At 32.5% G+C, this 27692-nt stretch overlaps 1 protein-coding gene across 1 annotated transcript; it reads left to right on the top strand.

The window, feature by feature from the left end:
- The first annotated feature begins 2271 nt into the window (after nucleotides 1-2271).
- Nucleotides 2272-5999, top strand: LOC131052587 (receptor-like protein kinase 7). Its single transcript, XM_057987174.1, has 2 exons — nucleotides 2272-4952; nucleotides 5044-5999. The coding sequence occupies exons 1-2, from the start codon at nucleotides 2435-2437 to the stop codon at nucleotides 5406-5408; spliced, it is 2883 nt and encodes a 960-aa protein (XP_057843157.1). The 5' UTR covers nucleotides 2272-2434; the 3' UTR covers nucleotides 5409-5999.
- The last annotated feature ends 21693 nt before the right edge of the window (nucleotides 6000-27692 follow it).

Genomic DNA, 27692 nt, shown 5'->3' with positions numbered 1-27692 from the left:
CTTGAATATAAAAAAAGATGTATATTGAAATGAGGAATAGGAGGGAGTTAAGGGGGCTAGATAGCCATTCAAATTCACTCCAAATTAGTTGCTATCAAATTGGATAGGTAGGAGGTGACCTAAAATGTTTCAAAATGATCATTGAATAATGAATTTTCATGAGTTATTAGTGCATTACATCAACATCTATGCAACTTACTAGTGTTTGATAGTTGTGTCTCTAGAAATGACCAAATACTAGAACAACACAAGGAAAATACAATTTTAACATTGCAAAAAGACCATGTAGGGAAATTCATTAGCTCCATGACCAAAAAAGGGATAAGAAAGGGGCTAAATGGACCTAAAAACACACTAGAGGAGATAAACACCAAGGCGAGTTCAAAATGCAATAAAAAATTGTAAGGGTGTGTAATTTCCATTATTATAGTAGGGTGAGGAAAAAGATCAAACAATGGTAAGCAAAAACCTAAAAGAAGTAGAGCAATGAATGATCACACAAAATCACAATCAAACCCAACACAAATTTGACATTAATGATCACACAAAATCACAATCAAAACTAAGGTAAATTTGATGCAAAAGATGAGAAATTAGAAAAATCATTTGAAAGTAGGTGATAAAGAAAGAGGAAAACCCTAATTTGTGTAAGAGAATTTCAAAATGACTTATAAAATGTGAAATGATTTAAATTCATTACATGGTTATATTGACGCTAGTTAAATAAATGTCACGAATTCACAAATAACTAACATAAGTAGTAAAGTTGGGATTGATAATTGAAACTGAAATAAATGTGATAATCACATAAGATAATAAAGGGATTTAGCTATAGGATTGTTGATGGAAGAATGGAGTTGATGTTGTTCTAAATTAAATTGTCACCATCATTTTCAATTCTATGTATTGATTCCATGAGTAGTTTGAATTGCTACTAATTACCATGTGGATCAAATATGAGCCCTATTGGGTTGATCCTAACAATCATGAACTTAATTTTCCACACAAGATTGATTTATCAAAACTTATGCCCGAGTAGTTACTCATTTTTGTCCTTTAGATGTCTACAATAATTAAGGTGGTGTTGAGAGACATCTTTTAGGGGTTTGATAACTCAACAAGGGAGTGGGTTTTCTTAGATTAAACATGTATGTGGATTGAATTGGCATATATGAGTAATATTGAAGACAACATTTGCAAACATATATGTGGCCTATATTGATGCAAATTCGACTATGTTATTTTACTTTCAAATTGAAGTTTTCTCTAGCAATCCAACATATCCTTTTTATCTTTTCCTCTATGAGATTAAGTGTACATTAAATGTCTTCAAATACCATGACATAGCATGCTACACAAACATGTGTTAAGTTAGCTCATAACAACTTATAGCTAAATGCGAGAAAATTTGAATTCAAATTCGATGCCTTGGGATTCAAGAATCATTTTAATGCTCCTCATAATCAATCTACATCTATTCTAAGCCAAATGCAAATGATATACAAAGATATAGTGGTGAACTGAGAGGTAGGGAAAGAATGTGTAGAAATGAGTGCTAATGGTGATAAAATAGAGGTGAGTAGGAAGTAAATACACAAGAACAAGTACAATGGGGATGAAATAAAGACAAATAAAGATCAAGTCATGAACCCAACATGACATAATTAAAAATACCACTTTTCAATAAATTATTACATCAAAACGTTTCCATCATAAGCTTAAACTAAATAAAAATAATAAAATATACTAATTTTACCATTATACACATCCAATAAATCCATTATCAATCAAATACCTAAATCCTTTGAATCTAAACTTAGTAAAATCCATGAAGTCTTGCTTACTTCATGCTGACAAAGACAAAATATCCTATTTTAAAAATACTTCATTGCTAACGTGTACAATAAAATTGTTTTAAAATTAAATTGAAAATAAATAACTAATATATTGTTTTGTAATAATCTTTTCAGCACTTAAAAAATATGTTTTCTTAGGGTCAAAGACATGTTCAATTTGACCTCTTCAAAATCATTTCTAAATTATTAAATCCTCACTTATTCTTTATCAGTTTGTGTCAATTTCAACCCTGGTCTGCTCAGTTTTCTATCGCAGGAAGAGTTCACTAAGTACAAATGAGCGTTCAAAAAGGTAGAAGGTTTGGGAAAACTACAACGGGATTGGTTTGATGGCGTATACGGCATCTATTGTTTTCAATAATTACAACGTGTGCATTTGTTTTAGGGCAGGAAAGACAAAAATTGCAGAGAAAAAATGAGGTTATCTAGAATGCAGTGGTTGGATGTTCCACGCATCAATGTGTGACATATGCACATTTGACTGTATAGGCTTTCCCGCCGACTAAGACTACATTGACAGAGAAAACGAGTTATATTGTATCCATTGACTTCACTCATCTGCTCTAGCCAATCTGTCCATGGCTCCGACTTTCAGTATTGTCTTCTTGGTAATTGCATTGATGGGTTCTTGTTATGCAGAAGACGAGCAAGTCAGAATACTGTTAGACATGAAGAGGATGGTACAAGATCCAACAAATGCTTTGTACAACTGGGACATTTCTTCTACTTCTCCTTGCCAGTGGAATGGAATCACCTGTAACAATGCAAGTTTAGTTACTGCTATTAATCTGGAGAGTACAGGACTAATAGGTCCTATTTCTTCTTCTATCTGTGGGCTTAGTGCCTTGAAAGCTATTCAGCTGGGTGAAAATTCTATGTATGGAAGCATTGCAGATGTGTTTTGGAAGAACTGCAGTCAGTTGGAAATATTGAATCTCACAACCAATTCATTGACGGGATCTCTGCCAGATTTCTCTGTTCTGAGCTCGCTGCAGGTTCTGGACTTGTCAAAGAACAAATTTTCTGGTAAATTTCCTCTTTCTGTCACAAAGTTGTTTAATTTGCATTCTTTAGATTTGAATGACAATCCTCTAGATCCCAATATCATACCCGAAGAGATATACAGTTTGAAAGACCTGAATATTCTGTGTTTGTCCAACATTAGCTTGTTGGGAACCATTTCACCATCCATTGGTAACCTTACAGAGCTGGTAAAGCTAGAACTTTCTTACAACTACTTAAATGGAACTATACCAAAAGAAATTACAAGGCTTTCCAAACTTTATCAGTTGGAGCTGTACAATAATTATCTTGCTGGAGAGATTCCTGCAGGATTTGGGAACCTCACTTCTCTTAAGCGTTTTGATGCCTCCCAAAATTTTCTCAAGGGTAATCTTTCTGAGATTGCAAACCTGAAAAATTTGGTTTCTCTTCAACTCTATCAAAACCATCTTTCTGGGTCAATACCTGAGGAGTTTGGGGAGTTCCAGTATCTCAAGGACTTGTCTCTGTACACTAACAGTCTTACTGGGCAGGTTCCCCAGAAGCTGGGGAGCTTGTCCGATTTGAGTGCCGTAGATATATCAGAGAATCTTCTTACTGGTCCTCTGCCTCCAGATGCTTGTAAAATAGGAAAATTGACATTCTTCCTCGCTCTCCAAAATTCTTTCACAGGAGGAATTCCTGAATCATTTGGGAATTGTTCCACCCTGACCCGCTTTCGGGTCAACAATAACAGTCTCAGTGGTACGGTCCCTCCGGGTATCTGGGGATTGCCTTATCTTTACATAATTGATCTAAGTGACAATAACTTTGAGGGTGAAATAAGTAGAGAAATTAAAAATGCAAAGAATCTTTCTGTTTTCACCATCCAAAACAATCATTTCTCAGGAAGCATACCGTCAGAAATTGGACAGGCATTGCTCTTGAACAAAATGGATGCAAGCAATAATCAATTCTCTGGAGAGTTACCTAAAGAAATAGGAGGCTTGACAATGCTCAGCAGCTTGCTTTTGCAGCAAAACATGTTCTCTGGTCCAATACCAGATGCATTAGGGCTCTGCACGGATCTCTCTGAAATTAACCTTGCAGGAAATAAACTGAATGGTCCCATTCCTAAATCGTTTGGATCCATAAAAGTTCTCAATTCTCTGAATCTCTCCAACAATCAACTCAGTGGTCAGATTCCAAATACCCTTTCAGCATTGCAACTAAGCTTACTGGATTTTTCCAACAACCAGTTGACAGGGCCGGTCCCAACACAGCTGATTAGTCTTGCAAGCAAGAATAGCTTTTCAGGAAATAAGGGGCTTTGTGTGAATAAAGCCAATTCAGTATCTCTAAGCCCATGTGCTGCTGCTTCTTCTTCTTCTAGAACAGGATCTCATGCTAGAATCCTACTTGCAAGCTTCATGTCTGTAGCTACAGTGATCATTTTTGTAATAGGTTGGGTTTTATACAGGAATATGTACAAAGAACCTGAATCCCTATCCTGGGATCTCAGGTCCTTTCACAGGGTTAGATTAACTGAGGATGACATTCTTCATTGCCTAAAGGAAGAGAACATAATAGGCAGTGGCGGATCTGGAAAGGTCTACAAAGGAGAATTAAGCAATGGAGAAAAAATTGCAGTGAAGCAGCTATGGAATAGCAACACTGCGAAACTCAGTCATTCAAGAGAGGAAGAATTGAGAAACCGCCAATTTGAGATGGAGGTGGAAACATTGGGCTGTATCAAGCACAGAAATATAGTGAAGCTGTATTGCTGCTTGTCCAACAGATACACAAATCTCATTGTATATGAATACATGAAAAATGGCAGTTTGTGGAACAGATTGCATGAGCAGAATATGGGTTCAACTTTAGACTGGCAGACACGCTATAAAATATGTCTGGGAACAGCTTATGGGCTAGCCTACCTGCATCATGACTGTGTTCCTGCTATTGTTCACAGAGACGTGAAATCCAGTAACATATTGTTGGACCAAGATATGGAGCCATGTTTAGCTGATTTTGGTGTTGCTAAATGCCTTCAAGTCAGTGGAAAGGGGAATTCTACAGCTGTCATAGCAGGTACCCATGGCTACATTGCTCCAGGTAAGCAATCAATATCATTAAGGAAATTTTTATTTAATTGATTTTTTTGTTCTTTGGGCATTAGAATGAAGTTTGTGTGTAACATTTGCAGAATATGCATACACATATAGAGTGAGCGAGAAGAGCGATGTGTACAGCTTTGGGGTTGTGCTGATGGAGCTTGTGACTGGCAAACGACCCATGGAGGTTGAATTTGGAGAGAACAAGGGAATTGTTCATTGGATCTCTCACCAAATTTCCTCCAAAGAGAATGCATTGGGGGTGTTGGATAAGAGGGTTTCTGAATTTTGCGAGGAGGTGATGATGAAGGTGCTTAAAATTTCCGTGTTGTGCACCAGCAGTCTTCCTGCACTGAGGCCTTGTATGAGAGAGGTGGTACAAATGTTGTTCGAAGCAGATCCCTGCTTGGAATCCACTCAACATCTTGTTAAAAGATCACTCTCCAGTAAGATATGATATAATTTTAGATGCCTACGAAATTAGATTGTTTTTCAGAAATGCCATAGAGCTCAGATTCAAATTACATACAAACAGGGCCCTGGATAATTCATTTCAATGTAGTAAGCTACTACAAGTACAGCCTGCGGAGATGTTTATGTCTGAAATGACTATCCATTTGGATGGGCTGCATGATGTGATGACAAGGAGACACTTTGAAATTGACTTGCTTGTACAGTACTGCAACACCTTCGATGAAATGAGGGATGTGTTAGCTAGGTATAAGTGGCAAAGAGTTTCAACTTTCAGAACAGGATTTTGTTGCAAGCTCTTTCCCTCTGTAATTATCCCACACTCAATGTGAGTATACAATAGGAGGGATAGAGGTCTCCGTGTCTTAGTGCCTAATTCTATACAAGAAATGGGGAATAATTGTATTTTAGAAGAAACTATCCAAGTTTTCCAATAAATGCCAACAAGAGTCATGTTTCCTAATAAGATTTAAATGTCTTGAGTTACTGGCTATGCCAAGAAACTATCCCACAAAGGCACGATTAATTTCTTTAATGTATTGAAATTAAATCTTTTTTAATGTTCATTATTTACTTATCTGTGTTGGAAATGTCATTCACCTAAAACTTGACAGACAAAAAGGGACAACCATATTGCTAGTTTTCAGAAAAAATAATTACAATGAACCATTACACATTCCCACACCTCAATAATATAATAACATCAATTGACTGGCTCAATCTCAGAGAAATCCGTTGACAGAGTTTTGTGAAGCAGGCTATACACGCCTCTTTCAACAAACAATCCTGCCCTACCCTGTAACATCAATGACAGGAAATTACATTCACCTAACACATTTTTAACAAAATCCACTTTATCAAGATGCATGACATGTTGAAGTTTGGCGGTGCATGCATTTACCTTTCTTAAAGTCAAGGCTTTACACAAATATTTTAAGAGAATTTAATTGGCATCTGTAAAGTCAGAATCATTAAATTTTGCAGTTTTATCTTAGTGCAGTTCACTGTGCCACAGCTTAGCTTATTTTGACTAAAAGAAATGCAATTTATCAAAATGTATGATTTTTGAAGTTATGACTGTATGATTTTTGAAGTTTGGCAATATAGGCATTTATCTTTCTTAAACCCAAAGGCATTCCACAAAATTTTAAAAAATGTAATTGACTTCTGTTAAGTCAAAATCATCAAACTTTGCAGTATTATCTTAACCAGTGCTCAAATTGTTTCATATAATACATCAATTAAAAGTGGTTTCATTTAAGTGTAACAGTTGTAAATTATGCACAAAGCTCTGGTCATTTTATTTGCTGTGGAACGTGTTTGTGCTTTTGGTTGGAGTAGGTTCATTTGTGAATCTGATTCTCAGGTGGTGGTGAATTTGCTGACTCGACAACATTCTTCGGATGTTAGTTGGCAGTTGAGTTTGGTTGTTAACCAGATTCTTCATTTGTGTGATTCTTTGGTTTCTGTTTCTTTCACGCATATCCCTAGGGAGTGGAATGGTGTTGCCGATTGTCTTAAGGGTCAATTACCCCTAGATTTGTCTCATCAGTAAGATCACTTAGTGGCTGTTTGATGACCTTGCTTTGTACTTGTTCTGCTTTGAATAAATTTTAACCCCTCCTTTATTTAAAAAGACAGGGAAAACTTAGGAGATTTTTATTCAGGTATCAATCCAAACTCAAATCATTTTTCAGCATCCTCTCAGCTTGTGTCAAAATGGGATCATTGTAATAAATTTGGAGATCAATTGAAAAATAATCAAAATCAAATATATTCATAAAAACTGTGGTATATATATTCATAAAAAATAATCAAAATCAGATACATGTTGTACATTTTTGATTGATCAATTGTCTGAAATAAATATGTATAAGGAATGATTAAAATATATGTCAAAATGATGTTTTTGATAAACCTTTAAGGATTTTCAATGAAATCTTCAAAAGACAATTGATTTTATGGATCATTGTTTAATATTTTTTCTTTAGAAGTTGAGTGTAATCTAGATATGTCCTTAAAAAAAATGTAAAAATCATGAATATATACATAGTTGTAATCTAAAACCATGAATTAAGTTCACAATATCTCATATCAGACATATATTAAACAAAACTATCATACATTATACACATTAAAAATATAATATATTCATTCAATATCAAGTTGTCAAATTTAAATGTCATGATAGATATTCAAAGATTGAAATAATTTATAGCTTTGTTCAAAAAGTGTAACAATTTTTGAAAAGTATAACAATTTAAAACAGCTAATTGTACAAGTGTTAAATTTGCATTATAATAAGACATATATATATATATATATATATATATATATATATATATATATATATATATATATATATATATATATATATATGCTATTTAAGTATTAGAAAAAATATATTAAAAAATAAAAAATAAAAATAAAAATGGTACATAAATATTGGAGACATATGATTTTCATAGTCCATAACATTATTATGCATAGCTTTTGTTATCAACTACGTGAGTTTATTTCCCCCACGTTTTAGATCAAACTACATGATCCATCATGACAAGAGAAAATAATAGTATTACCATCATTTGGTATATAAATATTACCATGTTAATTTAGAATTCGATCTCTATTCAAGTTAAATTTTATACCAAAGCAAATTTGAACCTTGTCTGATTTTGCAAGTGATTTTGATTGTTATATGATTTTGGTGCGAATTGTGCCTAAAATGGTTTATTTAAAGTAAGCAATTGGAACTAGAGAGTGTATAATTGACCTAAAAAATTAAGATATTAAAAAATCCTTAATAAAGCATTCAATTAGGCTATGTGATGTAGGTAAGAACCTCTACTCCTTGCACCAAAAATTAATAATGATATTTAGCCCTATTAACATACTTCCATTGCCAACCATGTCCTTGCAAATCATACATTTTAATACTGGTACATAGGCCAATCATCATAAAACCAAGAATCTCAAATCATGAATTATTAAAATCAATTAAAAATATAAACACAACAAAGAACAAGAATCTTTGCTTATATTTCATGTTGAAACAAAATTGTAGATAGAAAATTCAAAAATCCCTCTCCAAACAAGAGCAATCAATCAAATTAATATAATGATATTACCACTAAACCAGTCACAAAAAGGCCCAAAATAGGACCCACTAGAAATAGCAATTCAAACCCAAAAATGCATGAATCATAACAAAACAACATATCTAATGGATAGTGGGAACCCATTAATTAATCAATGTTTGCATTATCTTCCCCATTTTTAAAAGGTTCTAAACCTTTTGGTTTAGAAGAGTCTAATTTTGTAAATTTTATAAGATCTTCAATGACCTAGGTGTTAGAATCAGGTAAACCAGCTCACTTTTCCCTTAATTTTTTTATCCCTTTGGGCTACAAGTTATTGGCTAGGTCTCTTAAAATCCACGAGAGAAAGACATTGCCAAATTATGACAGATTAGTTCTCAAAGTTCATGTGGTCTAAAAATGTTTTGTCTAGGACCATAGAACATGTGAGGTCCCCAACAAATAACCCATACTATTTTTTATTAACTCCACACCATTTGACTATGAAAAAATCAAATGCCTTCTTGAAAAAAAATCATTTGACAGTAGTGTAAAGGTGCCAAGAGCCATATTTTTAGTTTGAACCTCATGAAGTTGAACCAACTATGCCAACACATCAAGGTAGAAAAGTGATCCTTTTGGGCTACAAGGTTTGAGCTAAGTCTCTCAAGAGCCTTAAGAACAAAAAAATTACCAAAATATGATAGATTAGTTCTTAGAGTTCATGGGGCCTACAAATGTTTCATATGAATCTATAGGTGGATGTGGGGTCCCTCCAAAATAACCTCACTCAATTTTTCTCAACACCACACTATTTGACCATGGTAAAGATTGAATGAATTATTACAAAAAAAATCATTTGAGAGCAGTCTAAAGATGCCAAGAGCCACATTTTCTATTCTACACAGAATGAGGCCAAACCAAGTGTGGCAACACATTAGAGTGGTACCTAAAGTGAATTCCAAGGGAGGATATATTGTGTTACCTAGGTTTGTCTATCTCTTTGGGCTACACGTTTTTGGCTAGATCTCTTAAGAGCCTCAAGAGAGAGAAAATGTCAAACTATGACAAAGCAGTTTGTAGAGTTCATAGGGCCTATGATTGTTCCATCTAAAGCTATAGGTGGATGTAGGGTCCCTCCAAAATAGCGCATCTCTATTTTCATGAGATATATTTCATTTGATTGTGGTACAATATTGAACACATTATTATACAAAAATATCATTTAAGAGCAATGTAAAGGTTGCAATAGTCATAATTCCATTTTCACACCTCATGGTGTAAACATAATTGCTCCAAAATATTGAGATGGGTGGGTGAATACTAAATCCTTTCATGGTACAAGGTTTTAGCTTATCTCTTAAGAGCCTTGAGAGCAAAAAATAGCAAACTAATATAAATTTGTTCTTGGAGTTTGTGGAGCCTATAAATGTTATACTAGACCTATATATGGTTGTGGGGTCTCTAAAATAACATCTCTCGATTTGCATCAACTCCACACCATTTGACTATGGTAAAGATTTGATGAATCTTACAACAAGTGTCATTTGAGAGTAGTGTAAAGGTGCCAAGAGCCATATTTTCCATTTTATGCCGCATGGGGCTAAAATAATTGTACCAATATGTTAGGGTGGGTGGGTTCATTCTAGGGGACACTCTATTTCATTCCCTAGGTGTGCCAATCCCTTAAAGCTACAAGGTTCTAGTTGCATTTTGTAAGAGCCTTAAGAGCAAAAACTTGTAACAGTTTTTTCTACCTATTCTCTTAATATTTGGAACTTATGAATGTATTGTTTGCACACGTAGTAGACATCAAATCCCTATACAATAATTGATCTCTTTTTTTCAATTATATACTATTTGACCATACCAACGATGAATACAATCTTGCAAAGTGTCTCATTTGAGATCAATACATAGGTGCCATTATGCATTTTTTGTTCTTTTACACCTCATAGCACCAAACAAACTACACTATCACATTAGAGTGGGATAGTGAGTCTACTAGGGGCATTGATTATTTACATTGGTCTTTGTATCCTTCTAGGCTACATTGCATTGAAGTAGTCCCTTAAAATCCCTAAGAGCAACAAGTTGTTAAACTTTCACTTTCCTATTCTCTCACTCTATAGCAACTATGAATGTCTCATGTGCACCTATAGGTGGATGCCAAGTAACTCTATAATTCTATGTCTTAATTTTTTTAACTCTACACTATGACCATGTCAATGATGAATGAATTCTTACAAAATGCCTTGAATAAGAAAAATGTAAAGGTGCCAATAGACATTTTTTGTTTTGTCGAACCTTATGGGACTAAACTAACTATGTTAGCACATAAAGGTGGGTAGGTATTAGTGTACTTGGTTTTTTATAGGTCTCCAAATTCTTTAAAGCTACATTGCATTGAGGTAGCCTCTTAAGAGCCCTACTTGAGAAAAATGTTGCCAAAATTTTTCTTGTCTATTCTTTCAATTTATGGCACCTTGGAATATCTCATTTGCACTTACGAGTGGATGTCAAGTCCATATATATAATGTGTTATCTTATTTTTGTTATACCATTTGACCATGTTGATGATGAATGAATACTCTTGAAATACCTCATTTAAGAGTAGTGTAAAGGTGCCAATAGGCATTTTTTTGCTCTTCTACACTTAGTGGGACTAGACCCTTAATTCTATCACATTGGCCTAGTGAGTAGGTGAGTTATATAAGATGATTCAATTAATTTCATAAAGCCTGTAGATCCTTCTAGGATACATTGCACCAAGATAGTCTGTTAAGTGCCCTAAGAGAAAAATTTTGCCAAAATTTCACTTGTATATTCTCTCAATATACAACACCTACAAATGCCATTTTTGCACCTACAAGTGGATGTCAAGTCCCTCTACAATATTCTCTTTTTTTAACACTGGACTATATAATCATGCCAATGATGAATGCATTATTTAAGAGTACTATAAATGTGCCAATAGATTTTTGTAAATTTTTTCACATCTTATTGAATTGAACCAACTATGCTAGTACATCTCATGAATAAAATGAATTTAAAACTAGTCACGTAAGAATATAATACTATACATCAATAAAATAAATATGTATGTTCATATAGGCACACAAAAATGTCATAATATGTTAGTCTTGGGTCAAATTACAAAGTTGTTTCACACTTCTATAAAGGAAGTGGTCAATGTTGATTCAAATTTTTAAATTAAATCAATAGAAAGTGAAATATATGTTTTGAATTTTGAAATGATGTAAACTAATTAAATTTATATTCTTTTGTCTATTTTATGTTTATAATTTTAACAAAAAAAATTAAAAATTATTTGAATGTAGTTTTCTATAAAGTAAACACTATAATTTAGTTGTTGATAAAATGCTAAAATTGAATTTACACAAGCCACCACACTTTATTTAGTAAATTTTACCTTTTTTTCTTCAATTTTTTCGTGCATATTGATAACTTGAAACTTTAGTGTATGGATATATTTTTTACAATTTTTTATAAATATATATTTTTTAATAAATTTGAAAAGTTGCAAGTGCTGAAATATAACTTTCCAATTGTCACCACCTTTTTTCTTATTTATTTATCCATATTAGAAAAATTATATAATCTTAACATAGATTATTTTCTCTACTACATCATATTTTTTTCAAATTTTTTTTCAAAATTTTAGTATTTTCCCTTGACAAGATAATCAACCTTATATATAGTAGACATTTCCAATTGGACAAGTTGTGGCCCATGTATAATTTAGCTATAATGAATCTATATAGACCATATGTTTGACTAAAATTAATTTTTATTTAGAATTACTTAAATTCACTTGTGCTGATAAGTTGGCCTAAAATGTGACATAGTTTTGTGCTTTTACCTTCCCATGGATTATGATGGAAGAGTTAAAAACTCTTTGTCTATCAAGATGATGGAGAGACAACTAATAATTGTTGTTTTTGAACCTACTGACTAGATTTCCTCTTTAAGCATTTTTAGATGTATGTCTAATAATACACTACAAGTATGCAAATTAATATAGAAAAAGGAAATAATCGATAAATTGGTGAATAGTCACTTACCAAAAGCTGACAATTCACATCAACTGTTCTTAACTCTTCATCCATTTTGGATAGGTATAGAAATTAGAGTTGTGACCACTTGTTGCAAGCATGAAAAAATAAATTAGACTAAAGATAAATATAATTTAAATTTACACTAGGGTTCTTCCCATAGTGTGTTGGTTAAGTGGTGGTGTTGTTGTTGTGGTCACCAAGGTTCAAATCCCCAATGGGCCATTGTGATCGTACGCTTGTGCCTTTGTTGATCTAATGTGCTCACAAGTTTGAGCCTCAACTTTGATAAATGGGGATGATGTCCCCTGTTTGTGACCTCACTGGTTCATAGCTCCAGGTCAAAGTGTTTCACATAGGGCCAAAGGGTGTGTCATGCCACCATCATCGATCACATTAAAAATTATATGACGCACTAATTTGAGGGTGGCTGTAAGAAGTTGAGTCCCACTTTTGGGCAAAAAGTGGAAGTGTTTTCTCTGTTTTTCAAATTTTATGTCGATTGATGTCAAAATTTGATGCACTTAGAGATTGAACCTCAAAAAACTTCAGTAATAGAAAATGTAGTGCTCAGAGTCTACTTTTCAAATATATAATTTTTTTTAATACCCACATGGTTGAAATCTCTTTTTAGTAGGCATGTTTAAAAACCATTTTTTCAAAATGCCTATTTCAGGACCATACCACGCATGTGTACGACCACCCTTTTTTGATGCAAATAAATCAATTTTTGCAAATCCTTCTGGGAAATGATACCTAAGACACCAAATATTGATGAGAATATTTTTGCTTATTTTTTTATTGAATATATTTTTTTTTATTAATTTTTAGCCGACAATAAAGTATATTTTCAAAACATCGGGTGTACGACCACCATAATTTGATGAAAATTTCATATTTTTCCATTTTTTTTTTTAATATTCAAAATAATTGTATGTAGATTGATGTCATATAATTTATTTTTCTAAAATCCTAAAAACCAAAAAGTTATTAAAGTTTTAGTGAACCTTGGTATTTTAGGTTTAGGTTCCACTTTTGATTAATAAATAAGACAAAAATAGTAAAAGTAATCTTATCACTATAAAATTTACATTTATGAATTCAGGACGCTAAAAACTCTAATGGGTTTTTGTTTCATCAAAAAATTCAATCAGAAAGGCCCTCAAAAAATTAGGCCAAGGTAGAAATCTTATGTCGATTTACCTTAGTCATCTTTTTGGAGGTCCAAGTATAGGCTTGGTGAGACCAAGCCTATCCTGAAGCAAAAAACAAAGCTAAGGAATGTTTCCCGCCCCTAATTTTAAAAAATGGGCACCCATTTTTTAAATTCAAAAAATGGGCACCCGTTTTTAAAAATGGGCGCCCGTTTCTGAAAAGATCCGTTAGGACAGAATCTGGCCCACAAGCACAAATCCCAATGATTGAATGATTTTTCAATCATTGGCTGACAGGTACAATCTGCAAAGAGAATGTTTTAATTAATCATTCTCTTTGTTTGTCTTATTGTCGATTTGGTAAAGAGATTGATTCGAATTCAAATTTTGGTGTAGCCATGGGATCAAATCAATGCGGGAAGAGGAAAATAAAGGTTCTGACAACTGAGGAGATTGCAGCAAATAGGGAGAAGGAGGCAATGCGTCAACGAGAGAGAAGATCAAGAATGAGACAAGGAGCTTCAAGTTCCACAATCATTTTATAAGAGGAGAACATCAATGAGACCGTAAAGGCTGACGAAAGAAACACAATAGAACCATTTAATTCAGGTGCATCTTCTAATCCATTATTGGATACAAGTATGTCTCCATAGCCCCATGTTTTTTCTCATGAAGAAATTGGTGATTTAGTAGAAGCAGGTTACTTATTAAATGAAATTCTAATTGAAAATCAAACCCCAAATGAAATTAGAAGTCAAGTTGAAAGTGAAATTGAAATCCAAATTGAAACCCCAACTGAAACTAGATCTCAACTTGAAACTAAAATTGAAACCCAATTTGAAACTCCAAATGAAATTGAAAATCCACCTGCAACTAAAACCAATAATGTGTATGTAGACATGGAAACACCAATTGAAAATGAAACATGTTTGAATGATAATCAAATGAATGAAAATTTTGAAATTAAAAGTGATGTACTAGACAACCTTCCTGGCTTGGTTTCATGGAGACAGATTAGGACACATGAAAATAGATTGTTTAGACATTTTTTTTATAATAAGAAATTTGGGTTTCAATGTCAATTAATGGTACAACTAATTAAAATGACTAAAATGTGAAAAGTGATGAAGAAGTTAGGCTTTTATGTCAAACCCAAGAAGAAGGAGGAGTCTTTAAAACAAGTTGTATTGACTGTTGCTAGCGCCTTTGATACAATTGGAAAGAAAATTCGTTCTAAAGATAAAAATATGGCACGACGGGCAATAACAACAACTTTAGTAAGCCAAACAACTTCTAATAAAAGAATGATGAGTAACATAAGTGGATATCTTAATATTCATCGCAAAACTTTGTCAAGAGCTGTAAAAAGAAGAGTTAATTTTGAAAGTGATCCGGCAAACAAATTGTGAACTTTTAGTGGTAGACTACCAAGGTCTGATATGAAACTTACTGGTGAAGTCAAAAATTTGATCGAAAAATTCTGGCATGATAATACAAGAGTATCACCTAATGTTAGAGATGTTTTTAAATTAAGAGTTGGATCAAAAATTCATGATCCACATCCAAAACACCTATTGGACATGACTCAAACTAAATTGTATAAAAAAATTTTGGATGATAAAGTGTTGACTATTAGCATTTGTCAAAGGTCTTTTGAAAAGTGTAAACCTTGGTATTTTCGAATTAACAAGGAAAGAGTCACATGTTGTTGCAAAACTCATGTTCAATTTCGCTACCATTATGATGTATTTCGATATATACGTGTTACCATGCATAGTAATGGAATGTTCCAAGAATATGGTATAAATATACCACCTGAAACTATCAAGGAGTTTATTTCAAGTTTGTTTTTCAACCCACTAAATGAACAAAATTTCCTTTTCAATGCATGTGTTTCTGGTGTATGTGATATATGTGGCAATCTTGCATTGTTGGATGAATGTTTGCATGAAAATCTTTCAAACGATTTTGGACAACAATTAATTGATGTTAAAAGATTTAAAACTATTGAGTATCCACTGAAGGATGGAAAGGTTGGAAAACAATGCGATCTAATCACTGAAAAAGTTAGTGTTCATGCATTTATGAATGAATTCAAGAGTAACATCATACCTAAATATGTTAAACACACTCAAAATGCTAGATGACTTGATGGTCAGTTTCGAATATGTAAGGATACATTTCCTATTGGTAGTATACTTTTGGTTGTTGACTTTGCAGAGAACTACACGCTTGCACCACAAGATGAGGTACAATCACAATACTACAATTCAGTGCAGGTATCAATTTTTGTCCATATTGGCTATAGGCATGCACCAGATAGTACACAAGAGGATCGCAAAATTTTGAGAGAGTACCATTTCTATATGAGTGATAATAAATTACACTCATCTGAGTTTGTCCAGTTTTGCTTCAAGACCTTTTTTCAGAATTCGAGGGAGAGAGAAATTCAGATGACACAACATCTAATATGGTCTGATAATTGCACAGGGCAATTCAAGAATGCTAGAATGTTTTATTGGTTGAGTAGGATTCATAAAAAAACTAATATCGAACACATTTGGAGTTTTTTTGAGGCTGGACACGGGAAAGGAGAACATGACGGTGCTGGTGCATGTGTTAAGAGAGCCCTTTGTAGAGAGCAACTCAAATTCAAGGAAAAGGCTAAATGTAAAAATGCAAGTGCAATTGTGGATTGGTCTAGTGCAAATTTATCCACAGGATCAAGTCAGAACTCTACAATTAGACGTTTCTTCTGGCTAGTTAAAGAGGAGAATATCCTTCCAAGATATGATTGTGATACAATAAATGGGTCAGCTAGATGGCATTCATTTAAGAGTTCTAATTCTAACACTTGGACTATATGGACTAGAGAGCTTGCATGTTTTTGTCAATTTTGTGTTGTGGGTGAATGGGAAGAATGCGAGAATGCGGAATGGGTCGAAGAATGGCAACACAAATCCTTAACACCTACTGAGACACAATATGAAGATGTTAGAATAAATGAAGACCTCGATCATGCATTTGCATCAGAAGATTATGATCGTGTTTCGGACCTCATACAACCTGGTAATTTAATTCAATTTATTGTTTATAACTTTAAATTATATATTTTTATGTATTGTCATATAATTTATGATTACATATTTGAATTATAAATTCTAACAAGTTTTATTTCTACACATTATACTTATATTTGTTTTATAGGACATGTGTATGTTGTTGTTGCACTTGAGGATAATGATGAGCAGGTTGAGTATTGGCTAGCTAGATGTGTAGAACCTAAGAAAAAGTTGATATGTGATCAAGTAGATGATGATGGTTTTCAGTATCCAGTTGGGTCTGTTGTGGTGGTTGGTACATGGCTACACAAATACTTAACAAGAAGGAATGGCTTACCAGCTTATGAAGACTACCAATCAGAAAAGAAGATTATACACTATTCTCATTTGGTGGTGGCAACAAACATCAAATTAGAAAGACACAAAGGTAGACTTGCTAATAAGGTATTGTGGACACTTTCAGTAGAAGAGCATGAGGCAATCATAGACGCATTGTAGAAGAGAGAGGATGCAGATGGTACATTGGGTTGAATCAAATTTATATGCATGTAAGATAGAATTATGTCTTAAATATGACCTGAATCTATATTTATCATTGTATGACAAATCTATATTTATAGTGTACTTTTTTATTTTAGTACCATGAAGTCCATGCTTTTCATACCACTACGATCTACACTAATAAACCATCAATACACTAGTAAAGTAGTGTGGTCAACTTAAGAGGAAAGTCGATACTATGTTTGTAGCTTCCTAATAATTTGGTTAGCCTTAATTCCATCAATCTATTGGATTCCTCTATGAGATTCATTTATAATTAATAATCCTTTTATATAATCATGAAAATCATGATTCCTCTATGAGATTCATTTATAATTAATAAGTCGATACTTGTGTGAACTCTTTTAAATATTTAATCACGATAATTGTTTTTCTTTGTCCCTTTAACATTGTATTTGTCTACATTTGATACAATTTTGGTTTCATAAACAATATTGTATTAGCTATCTTATTCTTAATGTTATTTTGTGCACATTGAATTATAAACTGTTGCACTATAATAACAAGTCTTGAAATAATAATTTAATAAGGAAATGACATTAAAACAAGTCCAAATAACATAATAACAAAACACGACCTAATATCATAATAGCAAGGAAATGACATAATAAAAAGTCCTATATATAATAACATAACACATAACAACAAGTCCTATATATAATCACATAATAACAAGTCCCGAGATAACATAACAAGTGTCATCATAAAAAGTCCACAATACAATAACATGACATGATCTAAAATATACAATCTAAGAACTCGCGTGCATCTCATCTGCAGTCCTCTTCACTCCATGTGAAGGTGGCTGAGATGAATCATCCTGCTGCACGTGGTCCTGAGATGCACCATCATGTGTCTGTGCAATATCAGTGTTTGCACCCTCCTGTGCATTATTAAAAGATTTTACATGAGAAGAAGTTACTTGCATAATTCACTTATAAAATAATTAAATACTAAAAAAATTTAAATAAATTACCATACGACTGTGCTCGACAATGCCCTCACTGATACATGGAGGTCCACTATCATGAACAAGAAAAGTGGTCGTAGCCAAGTCCTGCAAAAAAAAACATTGTATATCAATTTTGATAATCCATATAAAAGCCAGGTACATAGTATAAACAAATTAGAAATTATTTTTGTAATCATCGTGCCTCAAATGATAATGTCGATGGTTGCATCTGGCTCAATCCCATAGCCGTACCAATTTTGCTATACACACACACACACACACACACACACACACTACAAGATTATCACAGAAAAGCATACATGTGATGTAGGGAAAGTAACTAATGGTCGAAGGCGTACATGTGATGCACCATCAAACGATCCAGAAGCCTACAATTGCAAAAAATAACGAACATGAATCAAAGTTGTACTTAAATTAGTAAGCATGTAAACACTTCAAATTAATGGATGAAAAACATACTAGTGGTATGTGAGGCTGAGCCTCAGTGGTCCATGGGTCACCTGAAGAAGTACCCACCTTAGTGCTACATGAAGCACCCTACAAAATTGAAAAAACATATCATATGTAAATCATTACATTAAAAAATTTATTATTTATTTTAAATGTACATATCAATACAATCTATCTAGATGAAAGTGCATACCGTAAATAGGGCACCAACATCTCTGGGTATTGAGGTAACATGCTGTCTGTTCCTCAATGATGTGGTGTGATCCATCATCTGTTCAGAAAAAATTGACTCATGTTATGGTTCATATGTGTATATATAAGGAATTTAATATTGCATTGTAAATTATACAAATAAATTTGTACCTCTCTGGGTTGATCATCGTCTGCCCACAGGAGATCAACATATGAAGAGACGACATCAGCATGTGCAGCCTCCTTGGCATCATCGTAACCACCATGGGCGGCATCAACATCATCAAAATCATCATCTCCTCTAGGGGCAACCTCACTCTGTGGACCCCTACATACATCCCCACAACTCGTGCAAACATGTGCTAAGCAAGGGGTAGCCCTCACCCCCTGCAACTGCTGTACCAAATTGTTCGACAGGACACTCAATGAACCTAGAGCATAATCCACTGCTCGATGATGGGAAGGTGCTGGAACAACTGGTGATGGAAGAGGAACCAATGGATCATCGCGCACATGGTTTCTAACCCCATCGCTCAATTTTGCTCCTAGCCTATCCTGGGGCATGCCTCTCCCAACCCCTTAAAAAGATCCAATATCAAAGTAATTGGGCTTTTTGCCCAATTCAAATTCCGCCCATAATTTCTTCAAAAAATACATTGGGACCTCATGATTGGAGTGCGGTGGATGGTCAAAGACCATCCACCACCTCTCCCAAAAGTGGCTAGCAATGCCTGAGTGCCTACACCATCGAATAGAGATCCGTGGCTTCTTCGGATCTATCTCTTCACCCGTCTTAGGGTTCACAAAATATTTTTTCAAATCTATTTTTGTTATTTTCAAATCATTAACTTGTTTGTATGTGAGGCCATCTGCGTAAAATGCATGCAATCCCTCACGCCAGCTACGATAGCTATCTAACTCGCTATCTAATGCTTGCACAGACCGTACAATGCCTTGCATACTATCTGCAAGGCGTAACAACTGAGGGGGTGGATGAGGTTCACGCCTAATAGTGTGAATATCTCTAATCAGAGCATCAATATTTGTCCTAATTGTCTGTCGCAACTGCTCTGGTGGAGGTGGAGGTGGAGGTGGAGGTGGAGGTGGTACTATACCTAATAGCTCTTCTATCTCAAACTCATCCATCATGTGAAAATAATCTACATATATATACAAACATGAAAATTTACAATTACAATTACAAACATGAAAATTTACAAACTTGAAAATTTACAATTACAATTACAAACATGAAAATTTACAAACCTGAAAATTTACAATTACAATTACAAACATGAAAATTTACAAACTTGAAATTTTACAATTACAATTACAAACATTAAATTTTCGATTACTTTTATAGGATTTTATATAGATTGTTACAAATAGAGATTAATCAAAAATTTATAAAAGACATTTAAGGGAAGAATTATTAGGATTATGATCTTTTTAGTAGAGCATATGTATTGGTTATTCTTATTTTTAGAAGCTCACTTCATCAATGTTCGACAAGATATATGAAGGGTTGATCATAAAACTACATAGTTTTTTAAAGTTGAAGGTGCATTTGGACTTTAGAAGATCTTCCATGACTTGTAAAGTCAAAGGAGGTGATCTAAAACCAATCATATAATTATTTTAAATTTTATAAAATCATTATGCTCAATCAATTTGGGAAATATAAAAATAATATCCAATCTCTTTACTATTATTTAATTAAACTAGTCCCTTTGTTTGTCGATGTGAGTGTTCCCTTTCTAATTTTAAATTACAAACTTGAAAATTTACAATTACAATTACAAACATGAGGAGGCATCATAGGTTTCTCTATTCATCCTTTTGTGGTAAAATTAGAAAGGGATAACTATGATTCTTTTGTAAAATGATATCTTCATAAGTTTTAGGTGGTTTAATCATTTTCCTTTTACGTATGGAGTCATACCTAAACTAGAAAAACTAGAAAATATATAATCTTGGTGTAACATCATTGACCATGTAGGAGTGATTTGATCTAGTATCAAGATCATGATTCTATGTGTATTGCATTGGATATTGATTTCCCCCACACACTTTGGAATAGACTTTAGGAGATCCATACCCTTCCCTTTGGAATGGATATTGTTTCATTCCCTTTGTAGATGAAGATCACATACCCTTCGATGGTGATACTTAAGAGGAAATTCATTATATTAAATAATTTATTTACTTAAGATCAACTTTTATTTACATATTAAATAATTTTCAAAATATATTTTAATTATGTACATCAATTATATCAATTAGAATAAACATTTGGTAATGAAATACAAGCAATTATCATAAAAAATTTAGAATCAATTCATTCTAAATGTAAAATGATACATACACATATAAATATATAATCAGTTTTTTAATTTAATATATACTTGGTAAAATAAATTTATATAGACGTGTAAATTTTTAAGTAATTTAGTGGGGTTTATAATGAAACCTATCCAAGAAAATTTGTCATATATTAGAATACATAACTCATCTACCCTATATAGACACCACCCTCAACTCTCCCTTCTTGTTGGTTCTTATTTTAATATTTCAATTAATGCTTTCACATAATATAATACATTCACTTCCAACACACACTCTACTATTTTCATGTGCTTTCACATAATATAATACATTCACTTCCAACACACACTCTACTAATATTGCTACAATAAGATTGCAATACCTCAAACTCTTGATGTACACCTTCTATTTATACTTTCTTGCTTTCCATTTGAGGCAAGTAGGTCACTAAGTCCAATCCTTTCGAGAAATCAACAAACATTTCTTAGACATGAGATGGATTATAAACATCATAGGTAGTTGGGAGCTTATTCATAATTCTTAGTAACATGTGATGGATTGTAAACATGATACTTCGCAATTGATAATAATTCTATTTCATCTAAAATAATTACATATTCCCACCATTGTGCAAACTATGCACTAAAGAATTACAAGGTGATTATTGCCTAGTGATAGATATTGGTATAACAAATTACATTTTCTAACAAATTGGTATAAGATAAACCAAATAATTATAACATACACTTTCATGGTCTACCCTTATATTGACATGTATGAAAACATAATGATGTAGTGATTGTATTAGTTGACATCCACTTGTAGCCTAGACATTTCCTACACTATCTACAATGACCCATTTCTAATCATAGCCAATCCTCTTGATCATGCAAAAAAATGGGCCACCATGCCCTATACATGAGGTCTTGATTATTAGTTGTTATCATTAAGACCAACACTAACACTACCCTCAACGGTCTTCCACCATACTTGTATAGGCCTTAGTTCAATACTCTAACCAATATATTTTTGACACATTATGACACAATGATGGTGCATAATCTTGAGAGGTCACCTAAACACAATGACATGGATAAAATTCAGGGGCTCCTCAACATTTCCCTCACTATATTCTATGCCCCTCTAATGCCAATCCCTTTTACTCATTTGCATTCTTCATTCTTGATGTGGATTTGGCCATGTGCGTATGATTAAGCCATTCACATTTTGAATGTAAATCTTTCAGTTTTACTTTGATCTTATTCTAGATGCTTCATTTGTTGCATTGTATGCCCCTGAGTGTTTATTGTTTGCTTAGTTTGATATATGTTTTGTGATTGCTTTGGACCCATGATGTGTTGGATCACCTTATGGTGATTTGTAATTTTGTAGTTACATTGAGATGAATGATGATCTATTATACCTTTGCTGATTATGATAGACTAAAAACCAAAAAAAATAAAATTTAACTCTAAAAGCTCCAATCAAAAACTAAATATATGTTCCATTTGATACAACACTGCTAGGAAAAACACTGATCACTAAGCACCATTTAATTTAGGGTTTAGGGTTTAGGGTTAATTTAGGGTTTAGGGTTAATCAACCAAGGTAGTCAAATTTCTCTTGGGACTTGTTCATTTTTTTTCTATTTAAGGTTTAGTGTTCGTTTTTCTATTCAGGGTTTATTGTCTGTTTTTTGTGTCTAATGTTTATTGTTAGTTTTTCTATTCAGGGTTTATTGTCTTTTTTTTGCATCTAATGTTTATTCATTTTTCTATTCAGGGTTTATTGTTTGTTTTTTGCGTCTAATGTTTACTGTTCATTTACGTTTTTGTTTTTTTCCTACGGTTTAAATACTATTCATGTTTTTTTTTTCCTATGATTTTTACTATTCATGTTTTTTGCAATATTTGAAAACTGAAAACTATTTTAAACATGAAATAAAAGACGATTTTCAAACTTTAAAACATAAAAATTAAAAAATATCAATACATTAACATTTTTTTTATGAAAAACAATAAAAATAAATAAAACAGAATATAAAAAATAAAGCTAAATACCTGGAAGGAGGTAAAAATGGTCTAGGGGGTCAGCTGAGGTGAAGAAAACGGGTACCCGTGCTCCTTAGAAACGCCTGCCCGTTTTTCAAACAGTAAAAATGATGGTAAAATGGTTAAAAAAAAAAATAAATACATTTCAAAAACGGACGCCCGTTTAGCTTTGGGCACCCGTTGCTAAACAGATGCCCGTTTTGTTTTGGCTTGGGCACCCGAAGCTAAACGGGTACAAATCGGGCACCCATTTCTAGCTTCGGGTGCATTTCCCAACCCGCGGACTTCCGCAGGATTGGGACCCAACTCTGTACGTTTACCCTTGAAAATAATAATTAAATTTACACTAAATGATGTGGGGTAAAAGAAGAAACACAAAATGAAATCTACATTTCTAGTTCATACATTTATCAACTATATTGAAGGAAAAACTACTGCACCTCCATTGTTCCATAAATATTAGGATGGGTTTAAATTGATGTCATCTAATAAAAAAGGAACAATATTATTTGGATAAAATTTTCCTAACATTATTTATAGACATAATTACTAAAACTAATAAAACTTACTTTAGTGAAACTTAACATACAACCACTACCACCAATGGTGTTGATGTTGAAGGTCTAATATCCAATTGTTCATCATCAAATGTCAATTTTGAGATTACCATCAATATATGATAAAATAATTTACATGTAGTATATTTACTATTTTGTTACAAATCACATACTTGTGGACTCAACATGGTTGCATAATTAGGACCTAAAGGGCTAACATATTTATGAAGAATGCTCCAACCCTAAATTTTCATTACATACAATTCTTTACATTTATTTGAATTCATAATTATATATATATATATATATATATATATATATATATATATATATATATATATATATATATATATATATATATATATATATATATATATATATATATATATTATAGAACCTTATTGAAAATCAGTTATCAATCAATGTTAAAGGTGTTATCAAACAAGTCATTCATTAACTACAAACAAATCTATACTCTTAAAACTTTAGAGAATCCCTTGTAATATTTGTGTCCTTAAGATTCTCTAACCCATAGTTACAAAAAGATCCACATTTACGGAAAATTTGAGGTGAGCGTCACTACCTAGAAGTATTATCCTCAACAATATATGAAAATGGCTTGTTATGCTTTATTAGTGCTTGTATCAAGGAACTAATTGATCGTAAAGTATCGACCTCAACACCCTCCTTCACAATGAAAGGGATCACCAAATGTTGAATATTGGTTTTCCTAGGGGTCTCCATATATGGTCTTGGGCATGACATTCTTGCTCCATATTCTATGTAGAGTCTTTTGCTCTACCTCAGAAATCTTGCATGTCAAAATAATTAGGAATATAATTAAGGATAAACTCACAACATAGTTTCATCGAGAAATATTATTGGACCTTGTTATTTTTTGAATGGATATGGTGAAAACTATTCACCGCCTATCTTAATTTTTCTTCTCTTATTCCTTAGTATTGGTGCCAATGAATAAAGAAAATCTTGCAATTTTTGTGCAAGAGTGCATTGGTTCCTAGATCAATAAACAATGCATACCAATTGGATTTTAATTTTTTCTCTTTTACTTGATTATACAATTGTTTTGTAAAGTAGAATTACCATGTGCGCTCCGTATGATTGTACCATATGTTTATTTGGCTACTAATGGAGTCTATATGAAAAATGATAGGTTTCAATGATGATATAAGAGATCTCTAATGTAAAGTAGTTGCATTGGTTTTTTTCAACGTATCAATCAATGTTTGGAGTTCATGTTTGCTAATTTCAAATTTACCAAACAAATATGCTTGTGTGTCACAAGGATATCTAGGGATAGATGGAGTTTCATTAGGGTTACCCTCTACTTGCTCTTTGACAGAAATCACCCCCACATGATTTAAGTTTGCGGGTGTTGAGGGATTTTCAATTGGATTAACATTTAAAAAAATGAATCAAAATCAATGTGAATAAATTTTATTCCTTTTGATAGTTAAAAACCTAAAAAATATCACCTTCTTGAAGTCATGCATGTTGTGGTGGCATTGTGCTCACCTACATCTAGTCCAAGATCTCACCAATGTGCTCACTCACATTATGACTAGCAAGAAATAGGGTTGGGATCACATGAGCTTGACTTATCTTTTTTCAATAGATAAATAAAGTGCTCAAATTTTCACTTCCATGTTCCAAAAAGTGGTTGTGGGATTGTGGCCACTTTTTGGTCCCCTATCTTTGTACACATGCCCATGTAACCAAATCACATTGAATTATATATCAAACATTATTTCTTGGCCTCTTCGGATGCAATTATGATGTCTATTTCACACTAGGAGGTCAAAGAAGTATGCAACGACAAGATGAAACTACCAATCTCATAAATATCAACATTGGATGTATAATAAGCATAGTTTCATGTTAAGTTCACCAAAAAGAATACATTAAAAATAGAGAAAATAAAAAAGAATTGAGGTCAAATAATTAAAACACCTTAATCTACGCATACCAACCTTAGATTGAGTGCCATGTGGAGATATACTCATGATGAATGTGGGTGCTCATTTTTCTATCATAACAACTACGTTCTTTGGATGATAAAAATGACAAAATATAGATGGATAAAATGGTTATATGAAAGTGATGATTGAAAGGTATGATTTATACCTTTTGTGGAGCACGAAAAGATGATTGAGATTCAATTTTGGATCTCAAGTCTAATCAAAGATTGAGGATTTGATGAAGACAAGTGGAAAGCATGGAAGAGTTGCACATTATTCTATTTTTAATTAAAATAATGATTATTGCTCAACTCAAATTAGTTTATGAGTTAACCTCTTGTATGATGCAGTTAGTTGAATGCATAAAGGGAGTTAGAGTAAGTCAACTATTTGCATGTTGTAGTTAATTAAGTGCATGAGTGAATGCAATGGATTGATTAATAAGTGGGACTATGTGCATGATTGTGTATAGTGGATGAACTAGGTAATTAGCTAGATGAAGTGGATTTAAATAATTTAATCATTACATGAATGAATTATAGGTGTACATTAGGTGGAAAATAGTATCTATTAATTATTAATATATAATATGTGGATATTAAGAATACTTATTAAATAATTATTCAAAAATAAATGGATAATAAATAGATATAATATGTAAATATTAATGAATATGTCAATTTAAATAATAGAATTTTTATTTAATTAAATGATCATATACTAGTTGATAAATGAATAATGAAACATTGTAAGTGATGAAACAATGATAGCGAAAGGAGCATTATTTTCACATCTACAAAAAACATTAAGTGGAATTACATAAACTATATGTTTAATACCACGAACTTACAAAACCATGTCTCCTTAATTCCTTTTTGGCACTATTTTTTTCAATTGATATAATGAATTATGGAATTGTCGGTCTTGATAATTCATCAATTACTTGTATTTTAGACTTCAAGTAGTTCAAGCAATATTTGAACTTGGAATACTGATTTTGACCTTACTTGATGTCTCAAATAGATCACGCTTTAAAGTCTAAATTCTTGATTTTGAAAATTAAGCGAGTCTTGATAAATCCTTATCAACATTCAATTTTAATTTCAAATCCCCTGAAAAAAAATTAAGCTAATGATAAAAATTCTATTTATACTCCAAAATCAACCCTATTTGTAACCAACTCATGATGAGATTTTCATTCTTAGAAATTTGGCAATTTGACAATAATTGAAAACAAGTATTGTGATCCCATCCAAATATGTATTTTATGCCTGCAAATGATAATATCATTAATTCCTTGCCTAACCATTTAATTATAAGAATTCATTTTAAAAAAGGGAATTTTAAAACTATTATTATGAGTTAAAGTGGTGCTCACGATTGTTTGCAAGTTACATTTAAATATAATTTGTTAAATTTGTATTGAAACTATATTTAATTATCAGTGCACTTTCACGCCAAGGAAAAGAAATTTCACATGCCAAACTGAGTGCGCATGAGGCCCAAACCATGTGCAAGGTATTTTATTTTTAAAGTTTCAAACTTTAATATTTCCAAGGTACCTACTGCCACACTCAATATTTAAAAATATATATTTTAAATTTTTTGATATTATTTAGTTTTTCAATTTTAAAATTTCAACTTGGTACATATAATATTTAATATAGTTCAGTGATATTATTCACTTTTATCAAAAATAAATAAATTATTATATGTTACCTTGGCGCTGCCAAACTCAAAAGTGTGATGGGGTAGAGAAATAAAGTTTTAATATTTCCTATGTATTGAAGGAAATATATAGGAGGGTGTGGGT

Source organism: Cryptomeria japonica, chromosome 6, assembly GCF_030272615.1.
Source record: "Cryptomeria japonica chromosome 6, Sugi_1.0, whole genome shotgun sequence".
Classification (NCBI taxonomy): domain Eukaryota; kingdom Viridiplantae; phylum Streptophyta; class Pinopsida; order Cupressales; family Cupressaceae; genus Cryptomeria; species Cryptomeria japonica.
The sequence above is the reverse complement of the archived record's forward strand: the minus strand, read 5'-3'. Positions and strand labels throughout refer to the sequence as shown.